Consider the following 26,250-nt stretch of genomic DNA (forward strand, 5'->3'; position numbering starts at 1 on the left):
TTAGTATATGAATATAATGGAATATTACTCTATCATATGACTCAAAACTATGAGAAATTCAGAGAAGCACAGGAAGACTTGTATGAATTAATACTGACTGAAGTATACAGAACCAGGAAAACAATAAACATAATTACTACACTGAGATAAATGAAAAGTCAAACAAAGATGAACAACATATAATTGTAATAACTAGTATTAGTCCAGAGAAGAAATGAGAAAATGTACCTTTCTCCTTTCCTGGAAGAGATGGACGACAATGGATGCAAAACACTACATACATTTCAGATGTAACTGCTGAATAGTTTGGTTTTGCTCTACTAGTTTTGTTTTGTTATGTTTATGTTACAAAGAGGTCACTGACGTAAGACTTCAAGAAAGCAAAGGTAGATTCAGAAATAATTATGATGTTAAAAAAAGGTATTATTAAAAAGCTAATTTTTTTTCTAAAAGTCTTTCTCCAGTCCTTTACTATGCTCTCTGACCTAGCTCTAGGAAGGACAATAGTTCTCAAATTAAAATCTATAGGCTGATATTTTGTGATATTTCATGAACTATAATTTAATTACAGTGAAGTTTTTGTTCATTTCTGGATGCTGCAAACATGAAAGGATGCCTGCCATAGAAAGTCACAGATCAAAAATGCTGGAGAAATATAGACTGAGGGTAGTATAAATTCAAGGTAGAAAGGGCATGGGGATGGGAAGTAACTGCTCTTCCTCAATTTGATTCTGATTCAATTTCTCAGTCTAAGCACTGTGAATCACATGATGGACAAAAAAGATAGTGCTCATCTGACTCTGATGTCTGTGCAGAAAGCATCCACCAAGAAAGACATGTATAATGACTTTTGTTGTTCAATTGTATATGACTCTTTGTGATCATGTAGACCATAGCACACCAGTACTATCCATGGAACTTCCTGGCAAAGATACTGGAATGGTTTACCATTTCCTTCTCCAGTGGCTTAAGAGGTTTATGTGACTTGCCCAGGGTAACACAGCTAGCACATGTCTGAGACTGGGTTTGAACTTAAATCTTCCTGCCTCCAGGCCCAATGCTCTATCCACTGAGTCATCAGGCTGACTCCATATAAAATGATACAGAGAATCAATCTACAATCAGTTACATATAAGACAAAGAGAAGCCATGATCTGGTAACTAATTAACCCCCATAAATAAAACTATTATTACTATGCTTGCCCTGCACATGAAAAACCAGATGCATAGAGTGATCAGTGACTATGAGCTCCTCTTCCAGCTGGCAAGGCAAATTCTGTGATTATTTTTGCTTTGGAGAGATCCCAGGTCTGGTGTCAGCATCACTAACATGTGGAGCCACAGTGCCACCTACAGGACACACACGATTTTTCTGTTTGAGAGCCTGCCTTGCAATAACTATAGAGTCAAGGCTTCCGTTCAAATACCAGGCCAAATTTTTGCACTTACTTGGAAATCTTGTGGTTTCCAGAAGAAACTTGTTGGTTAAGACCGGCAATGATTTTATCTTTCTCTTTAATCTGTACTTGCTTCTGTTGCCACTGGAGAATCATGGCTTCTAACTGTTTTTTAGAGTCCTGTTAAAGGAAAAGTAGTACATCTTAGTTAACGCTATTCAGGTTACAAGAAAAGGAAGAGATGGCAAATGCTGTCTGAAATAATACTACTACTACTAATAAATAATAACAATACAATAATGTATTATCAACACTAAGTTACAACTTATAACGAGTAACAGTAACAACAACCTTTGTTTATAGGAAAAGTTAATGAAACATTGTGCAGGCATTACCATCTCTGAGCCTCACATAAGGCCTTACAGGCATGATCCATGCTTTATAAATAAGAAAACTGTCTCTAAGAGGTTAAGTGACTCGACAGTGAGACTCTGATTCTTCTCAGAATTAAAGTGAATGAAATAAAAGGAAGTATGCTCACTGCGCATTGCCTCCGTGCTTCCCAGAGCTCCTGCTGCTGCTGCTCCCTGGTTTCTTCTTGACTTTTTACATGTTTTGTGGTTGGTTTATCCCTTGAGCCCTGAGAGGGGAGAGAAATGTATCTCTGAGTGCTGGTTCAGTCGGAACTATGCTTTTTCCCCCAGAAAGGGATTCTTACTTCAGCTCTTCAGAGGGGCAGTCTAAAGATGTAGTGAGATAATTCTAGGTCAACCAGAGGTGCTCTGATACATCGATCTGGTTTTATGTTTGTTGTGGCTGTTGAATGGGAAACATATAAATTTCATGTCACTGAAGACAAAGAAGCACTATTTAATCTTCAAGGTGACAGTCAAGGCTGGCAATGACACTCTATTTTCAAAAGGTTCATTCTGTTCTCATAATTGAAAAGGAAAGAAAAGTGTATCAATTAGGTAAATATACCATTATTAGTTTGGGAATCATTTGTAATTGTATCTATTAACTGTGATCTTCTCAAGAATGTACATTTATACATTTAAACATCCACAAATGTCATTCCACTAATGGAATGCCAGTACCCTGGCTATTAATAGAATACCTTAAGCATAGTGAATACTCAATACAATGGATCCTCAATTATTCATGGGAGAGTTTCTCACATTGCCTTTGAGGAAAAAACACAATTATTTATTAATATTGTCATCTACTCTGCCTAATTAAGACATTTGTTAGTATAACTCTTCCTACCTGCTGAACTGCAAACAATACATAATCAGGAAATTTCATTAAAAGCACAGATTGTTGCCAAGTCAGAGAAAGCACCTGTTGTACATTATACAAGATATAGATTTGAAGTTGAAAAGGACCTCAGGGACTATCTATTTCGTCTAGCCCCTTCATTTTAGAAAATAAACTGCGACCCTGCAGGTTAAATGACTTGCTTAGGTCACACAGGTATCAGGAAGTAGTCAACCTGGGAAATGAGCCCAGGTCCTCTGACTTTACATCTAGTATTATTTACACTGCTTCCCCACATATCTCTACAATATGCTGTCTTAGAGATGTTGTCCTAACCAGATCAAAAAACACCATTACAATGGGTCACACCACAATGGAAATGACATCATTTTACAGAACCCTTTCTTTTAATGATATTTGCACTGAAGGGATTTGGCTTGTTTTTCCTTTTAATGGGCAGAAATCCTTTTTTAGCAACTAATTTCTAATTATTTCTTTCCAACAGTAATTTACAACCATTTGGAATAAGGAAATGTTGCTTCTAACATTCATTAAGTTGTTCCTTGTCTTTTCTATTGACATACATAGTACAGATTATTTGAGCTAAATGTTTCCCAAAGTGCTTAGAATACCTGGGGGAGAGAGGAGAGTTAAGAAGCAGGGGGAGGAAGTAGAGGGCTCAATGTAGAAGGTTTTTGCGTGCCATATAAATAAATGCCTACTGAACAGGACTGGTCTGGATCACCCCAGTTTAGGTTTAAAAATCCACCAGAAACTTTGAACCTTCATTAGAATACACGTGACTACACAACTCAAAATAAACATCTATAAGTCACCGAGGATAGACTTTCTGGCATCCAAAATATAGTACATGGATTCTGAAAAGTAATACTAAGAAGTACCCCTAATTTGGTCCCCTTGTAACGCCCCAGTGTTTGTCTTCTTATTTTGAGGGAGAAGTAATGTAACTATTGTTGACAGTTTTTTAAAAACTTCTTTCAATGAAAAGAGAGAGATAGAGCCATGTCCTTACACAAGCAAAATACACAAGCAGACAGCTTGGGCCCAGACAGGCTCACCTGATCTGGGAAGTCTGGAGTGTCTGATTGAGCTGGGCTACAGGACTCTTTTTCAGCAGCAGGATCATGCTGGAGACCACATGGGTTCTTTTTCTCTGGTCCATTGCTCAGATGTGGATTTAACTCTTGAACTTTTTCTACCTGTTCATCCTTTGTGAGAATATTTGGACTATGGAGAAATAATTAATGTGATTTTTAAAAAATTTACATCAATATTTTTCATATAAACATTCCTGTTCATTTTGCCATCACAATGTCTCTGAGAGGGAAGCTGGGGAAAACTCCCACACCAGTACTTTGTTGGGGGAGCTGTGCATTGGTTCAGCCTGAAAAATGTTCATAAAACAAATCTGAGGCAAGGCTTTTCTGCAGGCACACACCAAAACATCAGTATTCCAAATTCTATTTCAAAAGCCTCTGGAGCAAGTTAAGCCTGCAAGTGCTCTAGTAGCTAACATACACCCACAGCACAAAATCTACCTGCCAATGCAGTGGGTTCCTAGTCCTTGTAATACATTCTCAGCACCTTAATCACCGCAGGCCTTCCCCTACTAATTCCTCCCAAACCCACATTCCTATGTCCTTCCTCTTGTCCAGGTATATTCCAGCTCAGCTTCACCTCTAAGACCTTGTACTATATAGCCTTTGGAACCCCCACTACTACAGTTCTCAACAAACACCTTTATATCCTTAAACGTTTTTACCATCATTCTTATTGTCCCCTCATTTTAATTGAAAATTGGTCTTTCCCTGAGAACAGTATATTCCTTTCAACCATCTCAAGTGGAGGCCACATTTCTTTCCTGATTCAACTCATAAGGTCAGGAGGAAGAGTATCCATACATATTCCTCACTCTCCATTTCTGCTCCAAAATTATACATTCTCTACCATCAATAAGTATTCTTCTTTTTAAGTACAGTAATAAGCTTCTAGCACCCACTTCCCATCCTTGAAGTTATCATCTACCATCCTCTTCCAAACAGCTTTCTGAAACTGAACCTGAAACTGATACTCAGAGTTTGATATTGATTATGACAAGATATCATACCAAGAGAAAAAGCTAAGAAATATACCTAGAATGATTCAGTGATCAAACAAATTACATCACAGTAATGTTTCTGGCATGGTTAGACACATCTCAATATAGTTATATAAACTTTGTTGGCTTAAATAACATCTGAAAATACAAAAATTGCTTCTTAGATTCCTTTCTTCACTTAAGTTAAAAATAATGTGTAATTTGGGGGTATTTTAAAGATTTGTGTCATGTGATTAATAGTTTTTAAAAAATGAAATAATATGTTCACTATCTTTTTTATTAAATTACCACAGTAGAGGACAAAACTAAGATTTGGAATAAATTTTACTTCTACTTCTGAATTGCTTGGGAAATTCACGTAGCTTTTAGACTTAAGAATCTCTCTCTCCAGTTCAGTGGCTGCTGTCATTCTGAGGGCTTCAATATTCATCTTAATGATGCCTCTAACAAACTGACTATAGTTGGAACTAGACTTCCTCAATTCCAAGACAGACCTCTGTGACTACCCCACTTCAGCTACATACTGTCATAGTTATCCCCTTATATTTCACTATTTTTCATATCCAGAATATTGAAATTTGTATGGATCTTAACATCATTCCTTCGACTACCACCTTTGTACATGTCCTTATTATTAACCACCTATGCCATATGCTCTGTCACTGCTATCTTGCTGAGGTTTTAATAGCAAGATCTGCTTCTGCATTCCAAAACAAAAGAATTGTTCTTTAAAAAAAAGTTCCTTACTCCCTTAAGAATACTTTCACACTATTCTATAATTAAAAGGAAGCAATAGCTTCCTGAAAGGTCCTATACTTTCTCTGCTCTCTCCCCATACTGATCTATCCTTGATACCCCATGAGAATAATTTTCCTTTTTCACAGATCTGGTCATGCTATACATCTACTAACAATTTCTGCAGTGGTTCCCTACTACCTACCAAGGAAAGGTCAAACTCCTTTGTCTGGTATTTAAAATCCTCTACAAATTAATACCACCCTACTTTTCCAGGATATATCAATTCTCCTCTATACATTCTATACATACATCCAACTGGACTAATTTGTGTCCCCTTGACACATTCAATTCTTTTTTGCTCCTGCATTTTTGCTCAAACTGTTCTCAATATCTGGAATGTTCTCCCTCCCTCTTTTCAGTCGCTGAATCCCTACTCATTCTTTAAAGTCAAATGCCACTTTCTCCATTGCGACTTCCTTAATGCCCCTGTCACTAATGTCCTTTCCTCTCAGTTATCAAATAGGACTTTATTTTGTAACTCTAATGCACCTGGTATGTAAAATTGTTGATTATAGTTATCTGTGTTAGTTGCCAAAGGCTTTTCTAAATCCCCATCCTTCTGGACCTCCTCAATACTCTCTTCTCTCTAAGTGTTTGTGACATTACTCTCTCCTGGTTCTCTTCTTATCTAGCTGACCAATACTTCTAAGTTTCCTTTGCTGTATCTTCATCCAGCACATACCTAGTAATAGTGTGTGTCCTCCAATACTCTCTCCTGGGCCCTCTTCTCTTCTCCTTCTATATTTTTCACCTGGTAATCTCCTCAGTTCCCATAGATGCAGCTATCATCTGTCAATGATTCTCAAATCTACTTATACAGCCCTAACTTCTATTCTGACTCTAATATACTATTTTTAAAAAAAACCCCACAATCCTGATAAGCAGTGCTTCAGCCTTTACCTAGATCTCCAAATGCAAAGAACTCAATTCTTCATTAGAAAGCTACTCCATTTTGGACAGCTTTAATTATTAGGCAGAATTCTCTTATATTGAACCAAAATCTGCCTTTCTAGGTGAACACAGTAAAATGGGATATAAGGACATGAGACATGACTCCAGGTATTTCTGTCTTTGTGACAGAGTAATTGATTATCTGAAACATAGCTAGAGAAAGTATTGCTATGCATAACTGCGTTTACTTGTAGTTGCTAGCATAACAACTCTGAAGCACAGGGTGTACACTGGATGCAGGCTCTGAAAGCCGCCAGCTCCACCCTTCCTTTTTGAAGATACTCAAAGAAGCAGCCTTAGATAACTGCAATGACCTAGCCTAGCCAAAGAAAGGCAGGAGAAAAGTATATAAATAAAAAGATACTGGGAGTCCCTTAGCCAAGTTTCAAAGGTTTAATGAAAGGGGTTGATGTAGCTAAGAGGTACAGTATCCAGGAGAGGAAGGACTAAAGAACTGAGACTGCAGGACACATAGAAAACAACTAAAGGTTTAAACCAGAGGTGCCTGATGTCTAGAAAGTGGGAAATAGCTGCACCTTCAATGACCAGAAGAACAGGGAATGTAGGAGCAGAAATGAGAAAAACAGTGGCAAAAAGAACCCACAACCCCTTCTAGGAAGGGAGGAAAGTGGCAGTAGAGCAATGGAACAAAGAAAGAAAGAAAACAACAACTACATATTATGCTGGCAAAGAAGAGGAAGCATCAATTTCCTCCTTCTTGGGCCCTACTCAGGATATTACTTATCCCTTGGAGGGGGTGGAGGGTAGTAGCTCACCACTTTGCAAACTGATTATTTATGATTTCAAAGTCCCACTGTATCTTTTACTGTGTATATAAAAGTGACCCATGACTTGTGATTCTATACACTTATAATAGGAACTGGTGGTAATCCTTGGAAGGGGGTCAAACATCTGAACTTCCCAGAGCTCACTCTGGTGGGAACAATGAGCTAAAGAAGTGAAGGGTTCCCAAAGGGTATGCAAGTGTGTCATGTCAGAAGGCAGACTGAGACAAAGGTTTTACTTGCTATAAGCTCTATTTGGAAAATATACAAGATCAGGAATCTGATGAAATTTGTGAGAGAGATGCAGTAGCACAGTCCTGGTGATCTGAGGCTCGTGGTATTTTTAGTTCTGTCTTTGAATTTGTGGATGGCCAATTATCAAACCTCTGACAGAGCTAATCTGGAGCAGAGGTATGACCTAGTAAGAAAACATACCTCCAGAGAGAGCTGAGTGATGTGCTACATCACAGACTAGGCTTGTCATTGTGTACCTGACTGTCCTGCCTAAGCTTGGTCTCCACAGCTTCCACAACACAGGTCCTGCTTCTGTGTCCAAGATCAAGCATAGTAGGTCTGACTACTCTTCCACAAAACTAGACAATGCTTCAAGTATTTGAAGACAGTAATCATTTTCTAAGTCTTCTCTTTTCTAGTCACTCATGCCACTTACTTGTAGAATATTTTATAACTTTTAAGCATGCTTACCAATTTTCTCATTTGACATTTCTGAGGCAATCTACAATAGAATAATTCTATACCCATTTCAGAAAATTCAACAACAAAATCAGTACAACTCATTATTTGGTGTTACATAAGGCAAAATAACCAAGTGAATAATCACATTTAAACCTGTCAAATATTTGTCCAGCTGTTGTATAGACAAAGCCTGGATAAAATACTGCCACTATGTTTAAGCTGGTACCTTCCTTTTCTATAAGAATCAATGTCCCTTGTGAAGATATCATGTACTTTCTATTCACTGTCAGTGGTGAGCATACTACTACCCAACGATTATGGATTTTCATGTACAAAATTTCCACTGAAGTCAAAAGTATGTCACTGCCATTAATGTTAACTATGCTATGTCTTCACAAGGAACTCTAAGTAATAGTAATGATTACCATTATCATCATTTCTTCATCAAGTTATTATTTCCTTCCCCCTACAAGTGATCTTCTATCAAATGAAATGAAAAATTGTATACCACATTTTTATATTAAAAATTATCCCTCAATAATTACCATTATTAATAAATTACAAAATTCAAGTACAATTTTGATAGCACTTTTACATCCATATTTTCATTTCATTGTCATAATTACCCTATGAAGTATGTAGAGCATGCATTTATTTTATGGACGGGGAAATTAAGGTTCAGGGGTATTACACAACTTGCTCAAGATTACATAACAAGTGCTGAAGCCAAGACTGGAATCCCAGTTTCCTGGTATCTAGCTCAGTGCTCTATTCTCTAAATGACACTGCCTTTTCCAGCCAAAACAAAAATTCTCTGTCAACCAATAGAATAAACTTCTATAGAAAACAAGGCAGGAATAGAGAAATATAAGAGAAAAGCATCTGGGATTGGAAATGAGAACTAGAACACTGTATCTCATTAGTAGGGCCCACATGTTGTTCCTGCCTCACCATATCTACTCTGGTGGCAGCCCCTGAAACAGCTGCTCACTAAATACTCACTGGGTAGAAGTGAACTGAATTGTTCTGAACTGGATTCAAACTGAACCAAAGTCAGTACTTGAATGTAAGCAATTAGGATGAGACTATTCTTTAGTGACTACAAAGAAAAGAGATTAGCAATTCAATTCTTCTACAACAAATGATCATCTATACTCTTAGCCCTAGTGAAAAGGTTATAAAAACAGAAAAGAGTTACAAAGTGAGACACTCTCTTCCCTCACCCTTAGTGAAAATACTTCCTAACTCCAGGGCTGAGAGACATTGGCTAGGCATTCTTCACATGCATTCAAAAACAAGGAAGAAGCTGACACTTACCTATGCTCTTTATTCAGCTCTTTATTCTGAAAAAGAACACAAAGAATTAGCAGAAGACCTTCAACTATGTCTGCATAGAGTAATGGTCTGTCTACATTTAAAACTGGGAGATTGATTTGGGAACTGTGTTTTTAAGCGATTTATCTTTGGCATAAGAATTAATTCCAAAAGACAACTTGATTGTCTCAGTTGATACTGGCAGCCTAAGTGTTAAGATTTGGCTTTTCAAAGCTGCCTATACTGCCCCCAGAGAATGGGTATGTAACACGAGCCTACACCTGCAATATGAATAACTGAATGTGTGAAAGAAGAAACATCTACTATGTGCCACGACACACCAGGACTGCAGACAGAAAAGCCAGCCAGGCCCTGCCCTCAAAGAGCTTCCATCCTAACAGGCAGATGTAAAACACTTAGAAGAGTGGGAGCCAGTGAAGAGAACTTGGTCTGAGGAATCTCAGTGATTTCTAGTGGAATCAAAGAACAAAAAATAGCTAAAACGGGTCTGCTTAAGGCAGTCATAGTAAACGTATATAGGCATCTTGATATCATACATTTCCTCCTTTAAGATATGTACAGTCATGTACCTGATGATTTCTAGACAAGAATCAACTCTATCCAACTTCTAATCTGATTTTCTATCACAATAAGTCACCATGTTTCTAAAAATATGGATCTTGATAGCATCCCTTTAAAACAGAAAACCTTAGAATTCTGAACAAATTGAAACTTTTTTAAAAAAGCTTTTTTGATAATATTAGTATTTTTAAATGAGTTTATTTCTTCTCCTTCTGTATTGCATTTAATCTGGCAGTATGAATATCTTGGCATGTGTGACCAGTGACAATTAGGTATAATCTGTATTTTTCTAGATGACAGAATAGGAAACAGTGATCCACGGAAAACTGTCTATGGGCACTGCATCTTAGGTCTGCTTTTTGGAGGTAAAATGATAAGTGTACAGGCACAAATGGAATGTGTCCAAGTAGGCTCATCAGTTTAACTGTGATCTATCTAGACTATCTGCTTTAACAGAAGGGAACTTTCCAAAAGTAAAATCTTAATTCAAGGCTTTAAAATTAATTAACTTTAAAGGAATATTGAGTGAAAGAGTAAGCTATAGTATACTAAATAATGATACAAGCATAATATCAATTACAACAAAAAACCAAAATTTTTTTAGTCAAACTGGTCTATTAATAATTTTATTTATAACTTAATTTAACTCAATAAAAGCAACTATTTTATTTTTAAATTGACTTTACTTTTTCTTAATCTTAATCAATATTAATGATTGGGAGTATTCGACTTGTGTTTTTTATGAGTCCAGCCAGAGAGTAATTAAATAAATACTCTCATTTACAATATGTTTTGATACATATGTGAATTTTAACAAGATATCAGTTTCTTTCTTACACAACCAGTCAGGAAACAACAATTTTTTCATTACAAAGACCATGAGTCACAGTTGGCTATGTGCTTCCTAAGAGTCCAAGAAATCTAGGTCTACCTACAGGCTCCAATATGAAATCAGGTCTCTAAAAAAGGAATGAGGCACTACAGAAAGCAGACATACTTGAAGAACTGGATAAAGGAGAGTTGTTTTTCCTTTCACACGGATAAGAGTGAATTCTTTGCACCCTCTCAGATGTGAAAAAGAAAATCAAGATTTCCTAAAGGTTTGCAAGGTGATTAAAAGGGGGTTAAATAAATGATGGTGCTATTGCAATATTAAGGCCTAAAATGCATTTTTAAGGGATTAGATTTTTAACTATCTCTGGAAAGAAAGGAATAAAACTTTCCAAATGACTTTAATCTACACACGAAAATATAAAAGTAAAGTTAGACATACCCAAAAACCCCAGATTAAACCATTCAGGTCACAGAATGCCATGACTACTCAATAAATATTCACAAGACCTCTCAAATTGTTTTAGCTCTCTACCTGGATTGATTTTAAGCTCAAAGAGTGAATAGATGTATTACATTCAAGTGTTCAGTACAAATGTAAAAAAAAAGGAATTAGGTGTTTCAAATTCTCTTGGTTTTACAATCTCACTTGTTAAAAGTGACAGTCAAGGATTGGTTTTCTGATGACTGATCGTTATCTTGACAGAGTACCTTTAACTTGGCAAATCTGATTTGGTAAATAATACTTTATTTTAACCATGTATCATCAAGTCAAGGCACTTAAAATTTTTTTATAGGCCAACTTATTATTTGAAGGAACTGTGAGATCTTGACATATATAAAATACCAAATAAATCATTTCTTTGTTAGGAATTATCTATTCTAACAGTCTCTTTATACTGAATTCCCTAGACACTACTTGTAATATGGCTACTACCGGCCTTACCTTCTTAGTCTTATTCTTTTTCTTCTTCTTTGATTTATTGTTAACTTGAGCACTCTGTAATGGACATATCATTATAAACAATTCACTACAGCAAACATAAAACCACAGGGAATAATTTGTTATGTATGAAGAATTTCAGCCCTTATCCCACATCACAGGTTTTACACATGAAACCAAATCCTTGTAACCTTTACTTTTCTCATCTTCTACTATGACTATGTTTCTTTTCCAGATTGGGTGAGAGCTACTGTCGCTTATGTTGGAAGTCCCATAATCTCACTTTCTGCTCAGGAGAACACAAGGAAGAAAACAAAAGGGGCATTACGAGATGTTCATACTAAGCCTCCAGATGTTCTAAGTCATCATCTGCAACATCAACACTTACATGTACAACAAATGAGAAAGGCCCTTTGAGAACAAAGCTTGGATTTTAAAAAATCATTTTAAATGCAATTTAAAAACTTGTGGAAGAATTTGTTGAATATAAAGTGTATTATCAAAGTCTTTGGGGGAAAAAATAAAAGAGAAGCTAATCCTCTTGATTTTTATTTCAGCCCTTTATCACTAGTGATTGAGTGTAAATCATGAAGAAGCACCCTATTTCTCTTCTCCTACTCTTCCCTCTCTCTTTTCTAGCTCCAAACAGTGAGTGAGGAATGAGGACTGATTGCAGGCATAGAGTAGAGTGGACAGGGGTACTAGAAATGGACTTCTTCTAGTGTCTTTGCTCCACTACCTGCCAAAAGCAGGCTCCCTTAAAGTTTTGAAAAGAGGATCTGTCAGGAATATTTTGGGTACATGGTAGCAAAATGGTAAGCTAAAATGACCTAAGTCTTGTCCAATTCCATGTTTCTATGATTAAGAAGCAATACCTCCTGGACATCTTTAATGGATTCTATTGAAGATTCGCTGGGCGCTGATTTTTCATCTTTAGGAATTTCTGCTGGCAGTTCTTCTGGGTCTGATTTCATATCTTTAATAGAGTCTATTGGAGATGCATTCTGTTCTAGTATCTCATCCTGAAAGATCTCTTCTGGATTATAACCTAAATATCAGAGACAAATAACTTAGGCTAATTGTCATTATGACAGAGTGGAAAGAGCACTGTTCATTAGGAATCAGAAGACACAGATTTTAGCGTCACCATTACCACTTATTAGATGAAAGATCGCCTTGGTCCTTCCCCTTTAAAATAGAGATCATAAAATATACTCTGCCTCCCTCACACCATTACTGTGAAGACTATTACAGTGCTCTGTAAACTCTAAAGCAGAGTATGGCACACAGTTGGTGCTTAATAAATGTCTAATGAATTGAACTGAATATATATATGTGTGTGTGTATATATGTGTGTGTCTATACACACACACACACACACACACACACACACACTAAACAAATACTATGTATGGAATGGGAATGAAAGGACACAAACAAAACGGTCCCTGACCTTAAGAAACTTACTACTAAGGGGAAAGGAGAGAGGCATATGTATATAAAAGAGTATAAGGAACACTGAGACAGGACAGAGTATAGATAGCTGGAAAGGAGGCTGAAGAAACCCTTACAGAGAAGGCAGTACCTGAACTGAACCTTGAAAGAAAGCAAGCATTTTCAAAGTAGAAATAAGGAATGAGTCTATTCCAGGCACTTAGGTTGGCTAATTCACAGAGTTGGGAAATGGAGTACTGAATCTGAGCAACAATTACCAGACTGAACTAGTTTGGGAAAAAACTATAAAGGGAAATGGCATGAATCAAGGCTGGAAAAGGAGATAGCAGGGACAAATTGTTTAGTCTTAAATAACAGGTTATGGAGTTTATATTTTATTTTATAGGTAAGGGGGAGACACTGGCAGTTTTTTGAGCTGGAGATGCTTACATGGTTACATGTATGCCTTTTAAAGACAGAACTATTAGGATACAAGTACAGAAAAATAAGAGCAGAAGGGCAAGCAGTGGCCCAGTGGATAAGCCCCAGTCCTGGAGTCAAGAAGACTTATCCTTCTGAGTTCAAATCTAGCCTTTCACACTTACTATGGGATCTTGGGCAAGTCACTTAACTATTTGCCTCAGTTTCCTCATCTGTAAAATGAGCTGGAGAAGGTAATGGCAAACCACTCCAGCATCTTTGCCAAGAAAAATCCAAATGGGGTCACAAAGAGCTGAACAAAGTAGGTGAGAAGCAATGAGTCTGAACTAGGGTGGTGAGAAAAAAATGAATGTAAAGGAGCTAGAATTAACAGTGAGGAAGAGGTGAAGGTGGGTTTAAAACAATAATAGGCACTTGGGGAGCTAGATGGCACCGTGGAGGGAGCACCAGCCGTGGAGTCAGGAAGACCGCAGTTCGAATCTGTCCTCAGACGCTTAGGAGCTGGACAACTCACTTGACCCTGATTGCCTTGACCGAATTATTAATGAGAATAAAAGATTCTCACTATGAGCCGCACCACATTACTCTTAGCTCCTTAAAGGCACCAACTGTACCAGACTTAGCTTTCCTCTTCCCACTAAATACGTATTGTTCAATGAGTAAATGAACGAATGACACACTTACTCTGAGAACCCTGATTTCACAGCCACCCTAGAGTACAAAATAAATTCAGACTAAGTTCGGAGGTGTACAAAGGCACCCCACGGTGATAAAGCGAGGACTGGGACAAAACAGCAAGCGCGTCCGTGTCTGGAGCACTCTGACTCTTTCCTAAGCGCTTTCCTTATCACTAGGTATGAAAACCAGAAAAACATAACGAGAGAATTGTGCCAGCTCCATCTGATATGACGCCTACGGACAGGGGGAGCCACGCGGTGAGCCGTGGGTTTGGGCGCTGGCTTCTTACCGGGTTCGGTTTTTGGCTTTGGTTAGTGATTGTTTGGGGAGAGAGGCTACCATTATGGCCAAACTCGGAAGCTCGCTCAGCCATAATGGAAGGACCAGGCTGCGATTTGGGGAGGAGGGGGAATGGAGAGGGGAGGCAGGAGGTCAAAGGTTAAGGTCACTAGCCCAGTTCCTACAATAACAGGACAGGGGTGAGGGTATGGGGGGGGCGCTATTTCCTCACCTGCCACTCACCCCCCCAACCTTTTTTCCTACTGGAGGGAGACTCCTGAGAATACTTGCCACAGCCAGCGAGGTAGGTCAAAAACTATAATGGAAAATGGGTTTCTGCGGACTCAGATGAGAAACGAGGCAGGGCTCGCAGGAAGGGCCTCAGGGATCGACACCCGGCCGCCTCCTGGGGACCTTCTGGGAGAGGATGGCCCGCCTAGGGGAAGTGCTCCTCAGCCATTGGCCGAAGGAGCTAAGCGCCCGCCCCCTTTCGGGGAGGAGCCTGCTTACCACAGCGCCTCTGATTGGTTGGGGGGCTGAGTGACAGGTGGACCTGAGGGCTTCCCAAGTGAGCGTGGCCGAGGCCCAGCGTGCACAAGCGGTAGAACCGTGCGTGTGGAAATGCCGCTAAAACAGGATTCTTCCCTTCCCTGCCCCACGAAGCCGATGGACCCCTTCTCAAAATGATGCTTTTAAGTGCGTAAAATAAAACTCGCAAGATTACAAAGAAAAAGTTAACTTCCGACAAGTGCTAGCCGCCTCCTGGAGCGCTGGGGAGCGAGTGCAGGGAAGGGCGCCTCCCTTCCCCTTGGTTTTCCGCGCTTCTTTGGCTGGGGGTAAGTGGGGGCAGCATGGCTTGTGTGGAAGTGCGTTCTATACGCCCTACGATAAAACTGATAGCCATCTCAAAGGGTGGAAAGGAGAGAATTGGGAATTCGAAATCTTTAAAAATTAATAAATGGGAAATACTCAATGAAATTAAAATGCACTAGAAGAAATTTTTTAAAAAGGAAACATGTTCACAGACTCCAGGTTAAGACCCTACCACTAAAAGGAAGCCAAGTTCTAAGTAGTTACAAAACCAGGAAAAGTCTCTAGAGGAAAAATAATGACACTTTTACCAGCAGGAATGTTGCGGTAAGTGTTTAACAACTGGCTTTTTAAAAAAATGGATGCAGGATATGTTTTAAAATTTGTTATCTAGACAGTCAACAAAACAATTCAAGCCCTGTTGGGTAGTAGTGTTTGCCAGCTTCCAAGGGGTAAATGCTCACACTGAACATTTAACAGTCAGCTCTCGCAAGGTGATGAGCTGGTTCAAGGACACCCTGTAATACTTCCCCCTTCACAGGAGAGAGAAGGGGAGCTGCTAGGACAAAACGCCTTGATCACATGCAGTCCCTGTACTGAATGTTTCTTCTTAATGGTTTGGTTGAGTTGTTTGCTTTTTGATACAAGGGAGGGTATATCAAAAGATACATGAGGGAAAGGCATTTCCAGAAATGACTGTAAGGTGAATTAATGTACGATTACTAATCCCAGTGTGCTAGGGGTTGTGTTAAGTGTTAAGCACTAGGGATAACATTCAAGCAAAGACAACAGTCCATGTCACTGGCATGTGTTGGAAACAGAAAGCAAGGTGGAGGCCTGATTCTGAAATCAGAATCTGATTCTGAAAATAAGATGATAGTCTGGTCCACAGGACAGAGTCCAGGGTCCAACTAGTGGGACTGAGATTAGGAAGAGAGCCAAAATACAGGTTGCATGGTTTACAAATGGCTAGGAGGCCTGCTTCTAAGCAAAAGAAGGTAAAAGCTCACTTGTCAGAGCCCAGGTTCCCTGGAACTCTTTGATTAAAAAAGGCATCGATAAAAAGTATCTTCCCCTTTTCCCACCATGCACTTTCCCTGTATATTACAGCCAAATTCTAGAGCACCTAGGTCAAAAAATAAAATGCTTCAAGCAGGCAGAAAGAAAAATGAAACAATTAAAATATGGAGCCACAGTCAGGATCACATGAGATTTAATGGCTTTCACGTTAAAAAAAAAAAAAGTGGAGGGCATGGAATATTATATTCCAGAAGGCAAAAAAGCTACAATTACAACCAAGAATCACTCATCCAGTAAAGGTGAGTGTAATCTTTCAGAGGAAAAAAGTGAATTTTTAATGAAATAGGAAACTTTCAAGCATTCCTGATAAAAAGCCCAAAGCTGAATAGAAAATTTTACATTCAAACACAAGACTCAAGAGAAGCATAAAATGGTAACCATAAAAGAGAAATAATAACAGACTCAATAATGTTGAACTGTTTACATTCCTATATGGGAAAATGATACATGTAACTCCTAAGAACTTTATCATTATTAGGAAAACTAGAAAGAGTCTGTAGACAGAGGGCATGGACCTGAGTTGGTTATGTTGAGATGATCTCCAAAAAAAATGAAGGGGTGAAAAAAAGGGATGCACTGAGAGAAGGGGGAAGGGAGAGGAAGAATGAAAAAAACAATCTCGCATAAAAAAGGCATGCAAAGAAAAGCTTTTACTGGGAGGGGGAAGATGGAGAGGGTAGGCAATGCTTAAATCTATCTCATCTGAATTAGTTCAAACAGCAAGGAATATATACATATATATATATATATATATATATATATATATATATATATATACACACACATTCAGTTGGTATAGCAATTTAATTTACCCAACAGAGAAGCAGGAAGGTAAGATGATAAGAAAAGAGGAGGGGGACAAAAGGTAGGGGTGGATTAAGGGAGGCAGTAGTCAAAAAAAAAAACAGATTTTTGATAATAGACAGGATAAAAAATGAGTGAGAAGGACAAAGAGAAAAAAATAGGATGGAGGAAAATAAACATGTGAATGGAAATGGGATGAACTCACCCAGAAAATGGAAGCAGACAGCAGAATGGATGAGTAAGTAGAATGCAATAATATATTGTTTACAAAAGACACAGTTGAACTAGAAAAATACACATACAATTAAAAAAATGGGCTGGAACAGAATCTATTATGCTTCAGCTGAAATAAAAAATATAAATAAAAAAAATCATGATCTCAGATAAAGCAAAAGCAAAAATAGACCTAATTAACAGAGATAATCAGGGAAACTACATTCTGCTAAAAGGTATTATAGACAATGAAGCAATATAAAAAAAAAATTACAGAAAATTTCTCTGATAAAAGCCTCATTTCTCAAATACATAGGGAACCGAACCAAATTTATAAAAATATAGCCATTCCCCAACTGATAAATGATCAAAGAATATGAATAGGCAGCTTTTAGAAGAAGAAATCATATGAAAAAATGCTCTAAATCACTACTAATTAGAGAAATACAAATTAAAACACTCTGATACACCACCTCACACTACCAAAAACAACAAATGCTAGAAGTGATGTGAGAAAATAAGTATACTAATGAGCTATTGGTGGAGTTGTGAACTGGTCTGACCATTCTGGAGAGCAATTTAAAACTATGCCCAAAGGGCAAAACTGTGCATACTCTTGGTCCAGCACTACTAGATCTGTATCCCAAAAAGATCAACGTAAAAGAGAAAGGACTTATAAGTTCAAAAATATTTATAGCAGCTCTTTTAGTGGTGGCAAAGAATTGGAAACTGAGAGGATGCCCATCAACTGGGGAATGACCAGATACAGGTTTTGGTATCTGACTGTGATGGGAATGCTATTGTTCTATAAGAAATTATGTGGGGGATGGTTTCACAAAAACATGGGAAGATCTATATGAAGTGAAGTGAGAAGAATGGGGAGATCATTATACACACAGGAACAGCAATATTGTAATGATAATAAACTGTGAAGACTTAGCTGCTCTGATCAATATAATGATCCCAGAAAATTCCAAAGGGCTCTTGATGAAAAATGCCATGCATGTCCAGAGAGAGAACTGATGAAATCTGGGTACAAACAGAAATATAACTTTCGCATTTTATTTCTCTTGCTTTTGTGACATGGCTAATATGGAAATATATTTTGTGTAATTTCACATGTATAATTGATGTATTGCTTGATTTCTCAGTGGGGATAGGAGAGCATGGGAAAGAGGGAGAGAATTTCAAATTCAAAATTTTAAACCAATTTTAAAAAGAAAAAAGTGGGCACAGGGAAAGAGAGCAAAAGCTACAATGGAAAATATAACTCAAGCAAAAGAAGTCAAAGGTATGACGTAAACTCTGATGTTTTTTACATTTTAGTATTATATATACTTTTTTCAAGGAGAGAAGTTAGCACAGCCTGGTAAGTAGGCTGCCTGACAATATCTTTTAGCAGCTGTAACTATATGAAGCAGATGGAAAAAATAATTATGAGTTCTTGAGGTTGGCATTTCATTAAAAAGGAATTTTGAGAAGGCAAATCTGCATCTAACAAAAGAGACATATACTCTGCATTAATATTATTTTATATATGTAGTTTCCCCTTTTCTGCCAATTTTGATCAAGGTAGCTCAAGAAATAGATAAAAAATACATAACTGTCCTCATTCCTGTGTAGGCCCCTCTTCTATTTCTACAAAAGATAATGGTGGGGTGACTTAAAATAATTGACAGATGGTCTTAGAACTTTGTGCCTCTTAGTTTTAAGACCAATATCAATATTAAGGGGGACCCTCAACGTTCAATATCCAACATCCAGCTTGTTGATGTCTTACTGGAGGAACTAAACCATATGACATTTTCACTACTGGAACATGAAGCTTTGACTAAGCTGAAAGACAATTTAGAGGCTCATCTCATAAGAAGAAAGGAATTGGGGAGCTGGTTCCATCGCATGCCTAATGATAGCAATATATTTTATTTTGGGAGCATTTAGCTATCTGACTTTGCAGTGCTCAAAGGCCTAAGTAACATGGGGCAATTATAGCTTTCACCTTGGTGGAGAATAAAGAGGTAGAGAAGTTACAGTAAGAATTTGTAGACATTATGAATCTCTATTTTGATGTTTGACAACTTCAGTTCAAAAAGTGGGCACAACAAAAGACAGCAAAAGCTATGCTGGAACACACAGTTTAGTGTCAGGGAATGGAAGAAGTCAAAGGTCATATTATGAATATTTTCCTCAAGGAGGGAGTCAGAAAGCACTAGATATAGTTAGTATTGAACAAGATAATTTTTAAATAAAATTTGGCAGAAAACAAATGAGTGTTTACATATATATCATTTCAGAATCAGCCACATGTCACCAGACCACTCATCAGTTGACCAAAGCAAAGTTTAAAATAATACCAAATAGAAATTAGAAGATACTACATGCAATTACAGCAGTTCACACGTGATTTGTTTTAATAAGCAGTCAACTCAGAAACATGGAGAATGGATAAAAGTGACAGTATTGGTTCTGAAAGTAGAATTTCTAAGAAAAATTAAAGCGTTGCGAAAAACTCATGATGGAAACATGTTACCTATCTCTAGACAGAGAAGTGATAGCCTCAAGAGTGCATATGAGATGACACACATGTGTATATGATATATAAGATATATAAAAGTAAAACAAAACCCCTGTAACAAACATGTATAGTCAGGAAAAACAACTGTCCACTTTAACTATATTCATGTGTATGTGTGTATGTCTGTGTTTTGTTGTTCAGTAGTTTCACTTGTGTCTGACTCTTTGTGACCCCATTTGGAGTTTTCTTGACATATAATAGAGTGGTTTGCCATTTCCTTCTATAGCTCATGATGAGGAAACTGAGGTAACCAGGGTAAAAAGACTTTCCCAAGGTCACACAGCTAGTAAGTGGCCAAATTTGAACTCAAGAGGATGAGTCTTCCTGACTCCAGGTTTGGCAGTCTATCCACTGTGCCACCTAGCTGCCCTGTGTGTGCACTGTATATGGTCAAAGTGGCAATATGTTTTGCTTGACTATACATGTTACAGGGACTTTGTTTTACTTTCTTTTTCAATGGGTGTGGGGAGAGACGAGGTGGAGGTAAATTTTGGCTCATTGAAAAAAATTTTTTTTCATTCTAAAAAAGAAATTTTAAAGTTGTATAAGTTGAATAGCAAGGGAGAAATGAACTAGTCATTCTGATGTTAAAGAATGAAAAATAAATAAATTTCAGGAACAAATACTAAAAGCCTAAGAGAACTCACAGATATAGATGAGGTTAGAACTGTTAGGGACTTGAGGTATCACCTAGTTTGATACCTCCATTTTACATATTTGAAAAAGGAGACCTAGAGAAATTAAGCAAATTGCTCAGTCATATGACAAGTTTACAGTAAGAGAAGACTTAAACCTAAGCCTGCTAACTCCAAGTCCTGTGGCCTTTCTACTGTAAACACCTAATTATCATTTTCAAAGTACTAAAGAAGAAGATTATAGAAGATTATGAGCAAAATCATCTCTTGAAACAGTGGGGAGTGGAGAAGAGAGAGAAAGGTGGTTGAAGAGAAAACAAGCTTGATGAGAGCTTGGAATGAGATCTAGCTAGCCCAAATTATTCCAAGAAGATTTATAGATACATCTGGAATATAAGATCACTGAGAGCAGAAATTCTTGATGCATATCTCTTATCATCTAGCATATGGCAGGCACTTAATAAATGCTTCATGATTGATTATGAATACAGCACTAGACTTGAAGACCTGGTTACAAATCCTACAACAGACATTTATAAGCTGTGCCCCCCTACAAGTCATTTCACTTCCCTTGGACTTAATTTCTTCATTCATAAAATGAAGAAGTTGGACCCCACGGTCTTTTCCAGCTCTAAATCTATGATCTTATAATAGGCTATTCAAAATGGAATTTATCTGCAATTTTGTATTTCAGTGATTCTCATCAGTAATGATAGTATAACCAATGCATTGGTCCCTGTCCCTTTGGCATCCAATGCATGATGTAAAGAAGTAGAAATGGTATTAGCAAAGATGGAGTTGGGGAAAGTCTGTCAAGCCTGAACAGATACACACAGAAGACATCTATACAGAAGTTAACATTTAAAAAAAAAGAATTCAAGAATCAATTAAAAATATATCTCTAAGAACACAAAATTTCCAAAGAATGGAAAAGATCATGAACAGTATTTTAGCTGGGAAAAAAAAGATGACCAAAAAGACACTGGTCATTACCATTCCCAGATTTCTCATCTGTGTAAAATTAAAATCAATATAAATAGAAATAAAGGGTCAAATATTATATATAAGCAGGCTGGAAAAATGTACCAACAACAACCTGAAAACACCAAGTAACATGTTATAAAGCATCATTCAAGATTGGTATGGTCAGAAAAGAAAGTGAATCAGTCAAGTATCAAAACTGAGACACACTGAAACGCTGGAAATACTAAATAAATAAAGATTTGGAGTAAATCGAGAAGAAAATAGATGACAAATTTCTGTGAAAATACGGACCAGCATTGCACAGGACAAAAAGGATTCAAGGTTTGTGATTTCCAGCAGTGGAGGGAGAACCTCCAAACTATCCTGATGTAATTTATCCTAATGTAATTGATTTAAAGTATCAAATCCTTTTCAAGAGGTCTCCATGATTGTATGTCTGTAGTCCTTCAGAATATGGACTATCCAAATACAATTAAGTACAGTACTTTGTACACAGAAGGTATTCAATAAATGATGCTGACTAGCTGCCATAAAGTTAAGGCAACATGGTAATTCATGGCCAATGATCACATAATAATAAAAGCAATAATAATAATAGCCAATATTTATATAGTGCTCACTATGTTCCAGACACTTTGCTAAGCACTTTACAAATATTAACTCATTCAATCCTCACAACATTCCTGGGAGGTAGATACTATTATTATCTCCATTTTACAGATAAGGAAACTGAGGCAAACAAAGTTTTAGTGACTTGCCCAGGGACCCACAGCTAGCAAGCGAAAGAGGTTGGATTTCAGTTCAGATTTCCCTGCCTCCAGGCCCAACACTCTATCAACTGCACCATCTAGAACATGCAACAATACACAAACTTTTCAGCCAACCATACAGGGTTTTATGGCACTGAGTAGCAACCTCTGAGAACTAAACGATTCTCTAAATTTAACATAAGGTATTAGGTCCTTTGCAAATTTGGAAATTGTACCAAATTAGTAATTAGTGATTATTAGAAGGAGTTAGTACAGTTTACTTGGACCTAGAAATGTAAACTGAACCAATGCTCTATGTATAGATAGACCTTTTAAATGTGAAATTTCAAAATCTTTGCCCTATTATAAGATGGAGCTTTATTTATTTCATTCTTTTGGATTATGTATTACAATAGATTTACTAAATCAACATTTTTGCTTTACCTATATGAATACCACAAACATAGGACAACATTCTAGAAAAAAGATAAAAAATAAAATGAAACCTCTTCCTTTTAAATTTAACTTCTGTATTTTCATAGCTTCAGTGACTGGAAGAGTCTTGAATTTATTAAAACAGCTGCAAGTAGAAAAGAAACATTTAATTTGCTGTAGGCAAAAAGAATACCAAAGTTTCTACCTGGAATGGAATGGACAAGGAAAAAGAATCATCAAAGTCTAGAATTTGTCTCTCCTACTCTTCACCCCAATGCCAGAGCAGGGCAGAAATTAAACTACTGCTGACTTCCTACTCAAAGAGGAAACCTCAATTTTTTATTGTAGTCAGTGATGCCAGAGACTTTAAAGTATATTTCTATAGTTATAGCCCACCTAAGGGATTTCTTAAAGACCTATACCACTGTAAATGAAAACAAAAACCTCTTGCTAGGATACAGGTCTGTTTATAGTTAAACAATGCTATAAAACTTTCTTTGAGACATTATTCTCATGATAAATCACTACAAAAAGCAGAAATTGCTTGATATTTGAGAGGCAGTATGGTATAGTCAATAGAAAGCTAGGAAGACCAAGATTCAAGTTCTCCCTTTGACAATTACTGGCTGCATGACCCTAGGCAAGTAAGTTAATTTCTCAATGCTCTAGACAGCTCTTATCAGTCTATAAGTTGCAGGGAAGGGGCCAACCTGCCTTAGTAGAGGGGGTTTCCTCATTTACAGGCCCACTCCCATTCCCATTTCAGATATATTCAACAATTAACACTAGAGATAGGGAGCCTCCGAGATGGAAGGGACCTTGGAAATCTCTTCCATCCCCTTCAATTTACAGGCGATGAAGTAGCCCATCTCCAGTCATCCTGATCTATATCTGGTCACTGGACCCAGATGGCTCTGGAGAAGAAAGTGAGGCTGGTGACTACACAGGCCTCCCTCACTCAAACACAATTCAATGCAAGTCATGCCATCACCTACCCAATGGCATGGTCCTCTTCGAGAACAAAGGAAAAATCACAATGACAAGAATCACACAAGTGATGAAAATCAATCTCATGCATTGATTTACCTAGTATCACAAAGCCTGGTCTGAAGCTTAGACCCTACAGAAACTGGGAATTTTGGCATCCAGAGCAAATACAGTAGTGGGAAAGGAAAACAATTAAGGAAAACATGCCCTGGGAGATTGGTAGGTAAGATGCAGACTCCACTATGGGGACCAAGTGTACATCTCTAATATAATGGCATCTTTGGGTCAAGCCCTTATATCACCCTGCCCAGCTGCCATTAAAGTGCTCTCTCCTCTCTATATACACTCTTTCAATTTATTTTTATGTATTAATGGGAATAATCAGTGATAGGCTCTATGTCACTTTATATGCATATAAAATGCTTTCCAAACTTTAAAGCGCTATGTAAATATCGATGATGATGATGATGATGATGAAGCCATTTTCTCCAACACAGATTTTTTCCACTCAGCTACCACTTGCAGGGTGAGAACCTGTGGCCTAGAGGTCCTCAAGTGCGGCCCCTTGAATCCACACTTCACAGAACAAATCCAAGGATTTGTCAAAGGGCCACACTTGAGGACCCAGAGGACCGCATGTGGCTTCAAGGCCGCAGGTTCCCCATCCCTGACCATGGTTTCCAAAGCACTTTGCATGTATTGGCTCATTTTATGCCCGCAACAACCAGGTGCTATTATTATCCCACTTAGCAGATAAGGAGAGTGAGGCAGATGACTGTTAAGTACCTTGCCCAGGATCATACAGCTGTTGTTGTGGATTTCATCCTTTGTTCTCAGAGAGGACAGCTAGTAAGTATCTGAAGTGGAATTTGAACTCAAATCTTTGTGACTCAAGGTCTAGCATTCTATCCACTATACCACCTAGCTACTATATTTCTGCATAATTGAGATCCTCTAAGTGAATGTACTCTCAGCTCATGTGCCCCCCATAGGAGGCCTATCTTGATTATTGCCATTACTAATAATACCATCCATTCTCCAGAAATCATGTGTGACCTACTTTGTAATGTATTATACATTTATTTTTTACATTTATTTTTCTCCATAAATATAAGAGAATATGTCAACAGAATATAAGCTTCTTGAAAGGAGGAACTGTCTGACTTTTGCAGTTGTATCCCTAGCACCTAACACATAATAGGCATTTCACAAATGCTCACTGACTACTATGTAAGGGAGATAATTTCATAGCCAATATCTTGCTTCCCTAGTAGATACAGTCTGTTTCTTTTCCTTAACTATTTACCTACGCTTCTTTCCCATTAGTTTTCCTTCTCAGGACACAGACAGTTACAACTATAACTATACTCATACTCAGTATCTGGGTGGGTTTTGAGAGCTTATGGGAAACTTTTAATTCTAATCTAGGGCATTCTAATCTAGGTCAAAGCAGGAAGCATAGTAGGAAGCTAGCCCTGGGTTTGGAATTCTGGTCAGATACTTATTCTCTAAATAATTATTTAATAAATCACTTCCTATTCTCAGTTTCTTTGTCTGCAAAATGAGAGAGTTAATTGAATAACTGCTATATGATCTCTTCTGGCTCTAAATCCCACACCCTATAAACTTGAATAAGGAAACCTGTTCTAATTCAGGGAAAAGCTCTCCTTTCCTACTCTTTAACAAGTGCCATTTTCACACTGAAGGAAAAGCCGTTGCTATAATTTTGCTTCCTTATTGAAATATTTGAATGTTACATAAATAAATGGAAATTTAATTCTAATTCTCTCATAAAAAGGATCCCTGGTAAGCTTTCTGGAGCTCTAACTATGGAAAAAACATAGTAAAAGCAAAAGTAAACAAGATATGAAGTCAAACCACAAATAGCCATAAAGATTCAGTAAGTGCTTACCTTTGCATATGTTCATCCTTTTCCAAAATGGCAAACTACAAAGAGAGGCAAAAAAAAAAGTAAAATCAAAGCTAATATAAAGGAAAAAAAGACCTTCTCCTGTTGTTTTCTGGCCTTGTATATTAAGAAAGAGAAAGAACTGGAAAAGAATATCAAATATGAAAGGAAAAAAACATAAATAACTAAAATCCCATATCACCTAGAGAACATTTCTCACAGATATCTTGTAGAAATTATCTCCTACTTTCTTCTCCCTAACTTTCTTATGTCTGTTTCCAGCACCACCATCCTTCCTGTTTTCCTGATGCACATCACCAGCACTATCTCCAATTCTCCACTCTTCTTAACATTCCCTAGAGACAATCACTAAGTCTTATTGATTCACAACATTTCTCACATCCAGCTCCTCACTACTTACCTGGCCACTACTCTAATTCAGTCCTTAATCCCTTTTCACCTGAGCTACTGCATACTTTCATCTTCATCCCTCCCCCTTTTAGTTTCCTTTCTTGTATTGTCTTCATTAAATTGTAAGTTCTTAGAGGGCAGGGACTAGCTTTC

The 26,250-nt window shown here is 37.5% G+C and overlaps 1 protein-coding gene across 4 annotated transcripts in view; it reads right to left on the reverse strand.

Annotated features, from left to right (window-relative positions):
* The window catches only part of DZIP3 (DAZ interacting zinc finger protein 3), a 114,936-nt gene that overhangs the window by 33,833 nt on the left and 54,853 nt on the right, over positions 1-26,250 (reverse strand). For all 4 annotated transcript variants that reach the window (XM_072614054.1, XM_072614053.1, XM_072614052.1 and 1 more), the window contains 8 exons: positions 25,690-25,724; positions 22,862-22,935; positions 12,549-12,721; positions 11,677-11,730; positions 9,321-9,346; positions 3,734-3,902; positions 1,939-2,037; positions 1,450-1,577 (listed from right to left, as the gene is read on the reverse strand). In XM_072614054.1, coding sequence (XP_072470155.1) covers positions 1,450-1,577; positions 1,939-2,037; positions 3,734-3,902; positions 9,321-9,346; positions 11,677-11,730; positions 12,549-12,721; positions 22,862-22,935; positions 25,690-25,724 — 758 coding nt within the window. The remainder of the gene's footprint in view (positions 1-1,449; positions 1,578-1,938; positions 2,038-3,733; positions 3,903-9,320; positions 9,347-11,676; positions 11,731-12,548; positions 12,722-22,861; positions 22,936-25,689; positions 25,725-26,250) is intronic.

This window comes from Notamacropus eugenii, chromosome 5, assembly GCF_028372415.1.
Source record: "Notamacropus eugenii isolate mMacEug1 chromosome 5, mMacEug1.pri_v2, whole genome shotgun sequence".
In the NCBI taxonomy this organism is placed as follows: domain Eukaryota; kingdom Metazoa; phylum Chordata; class Mammalia; order Diprotodontia; family Macropodidae; genus Notamacropus; species Notamacropus eugenii.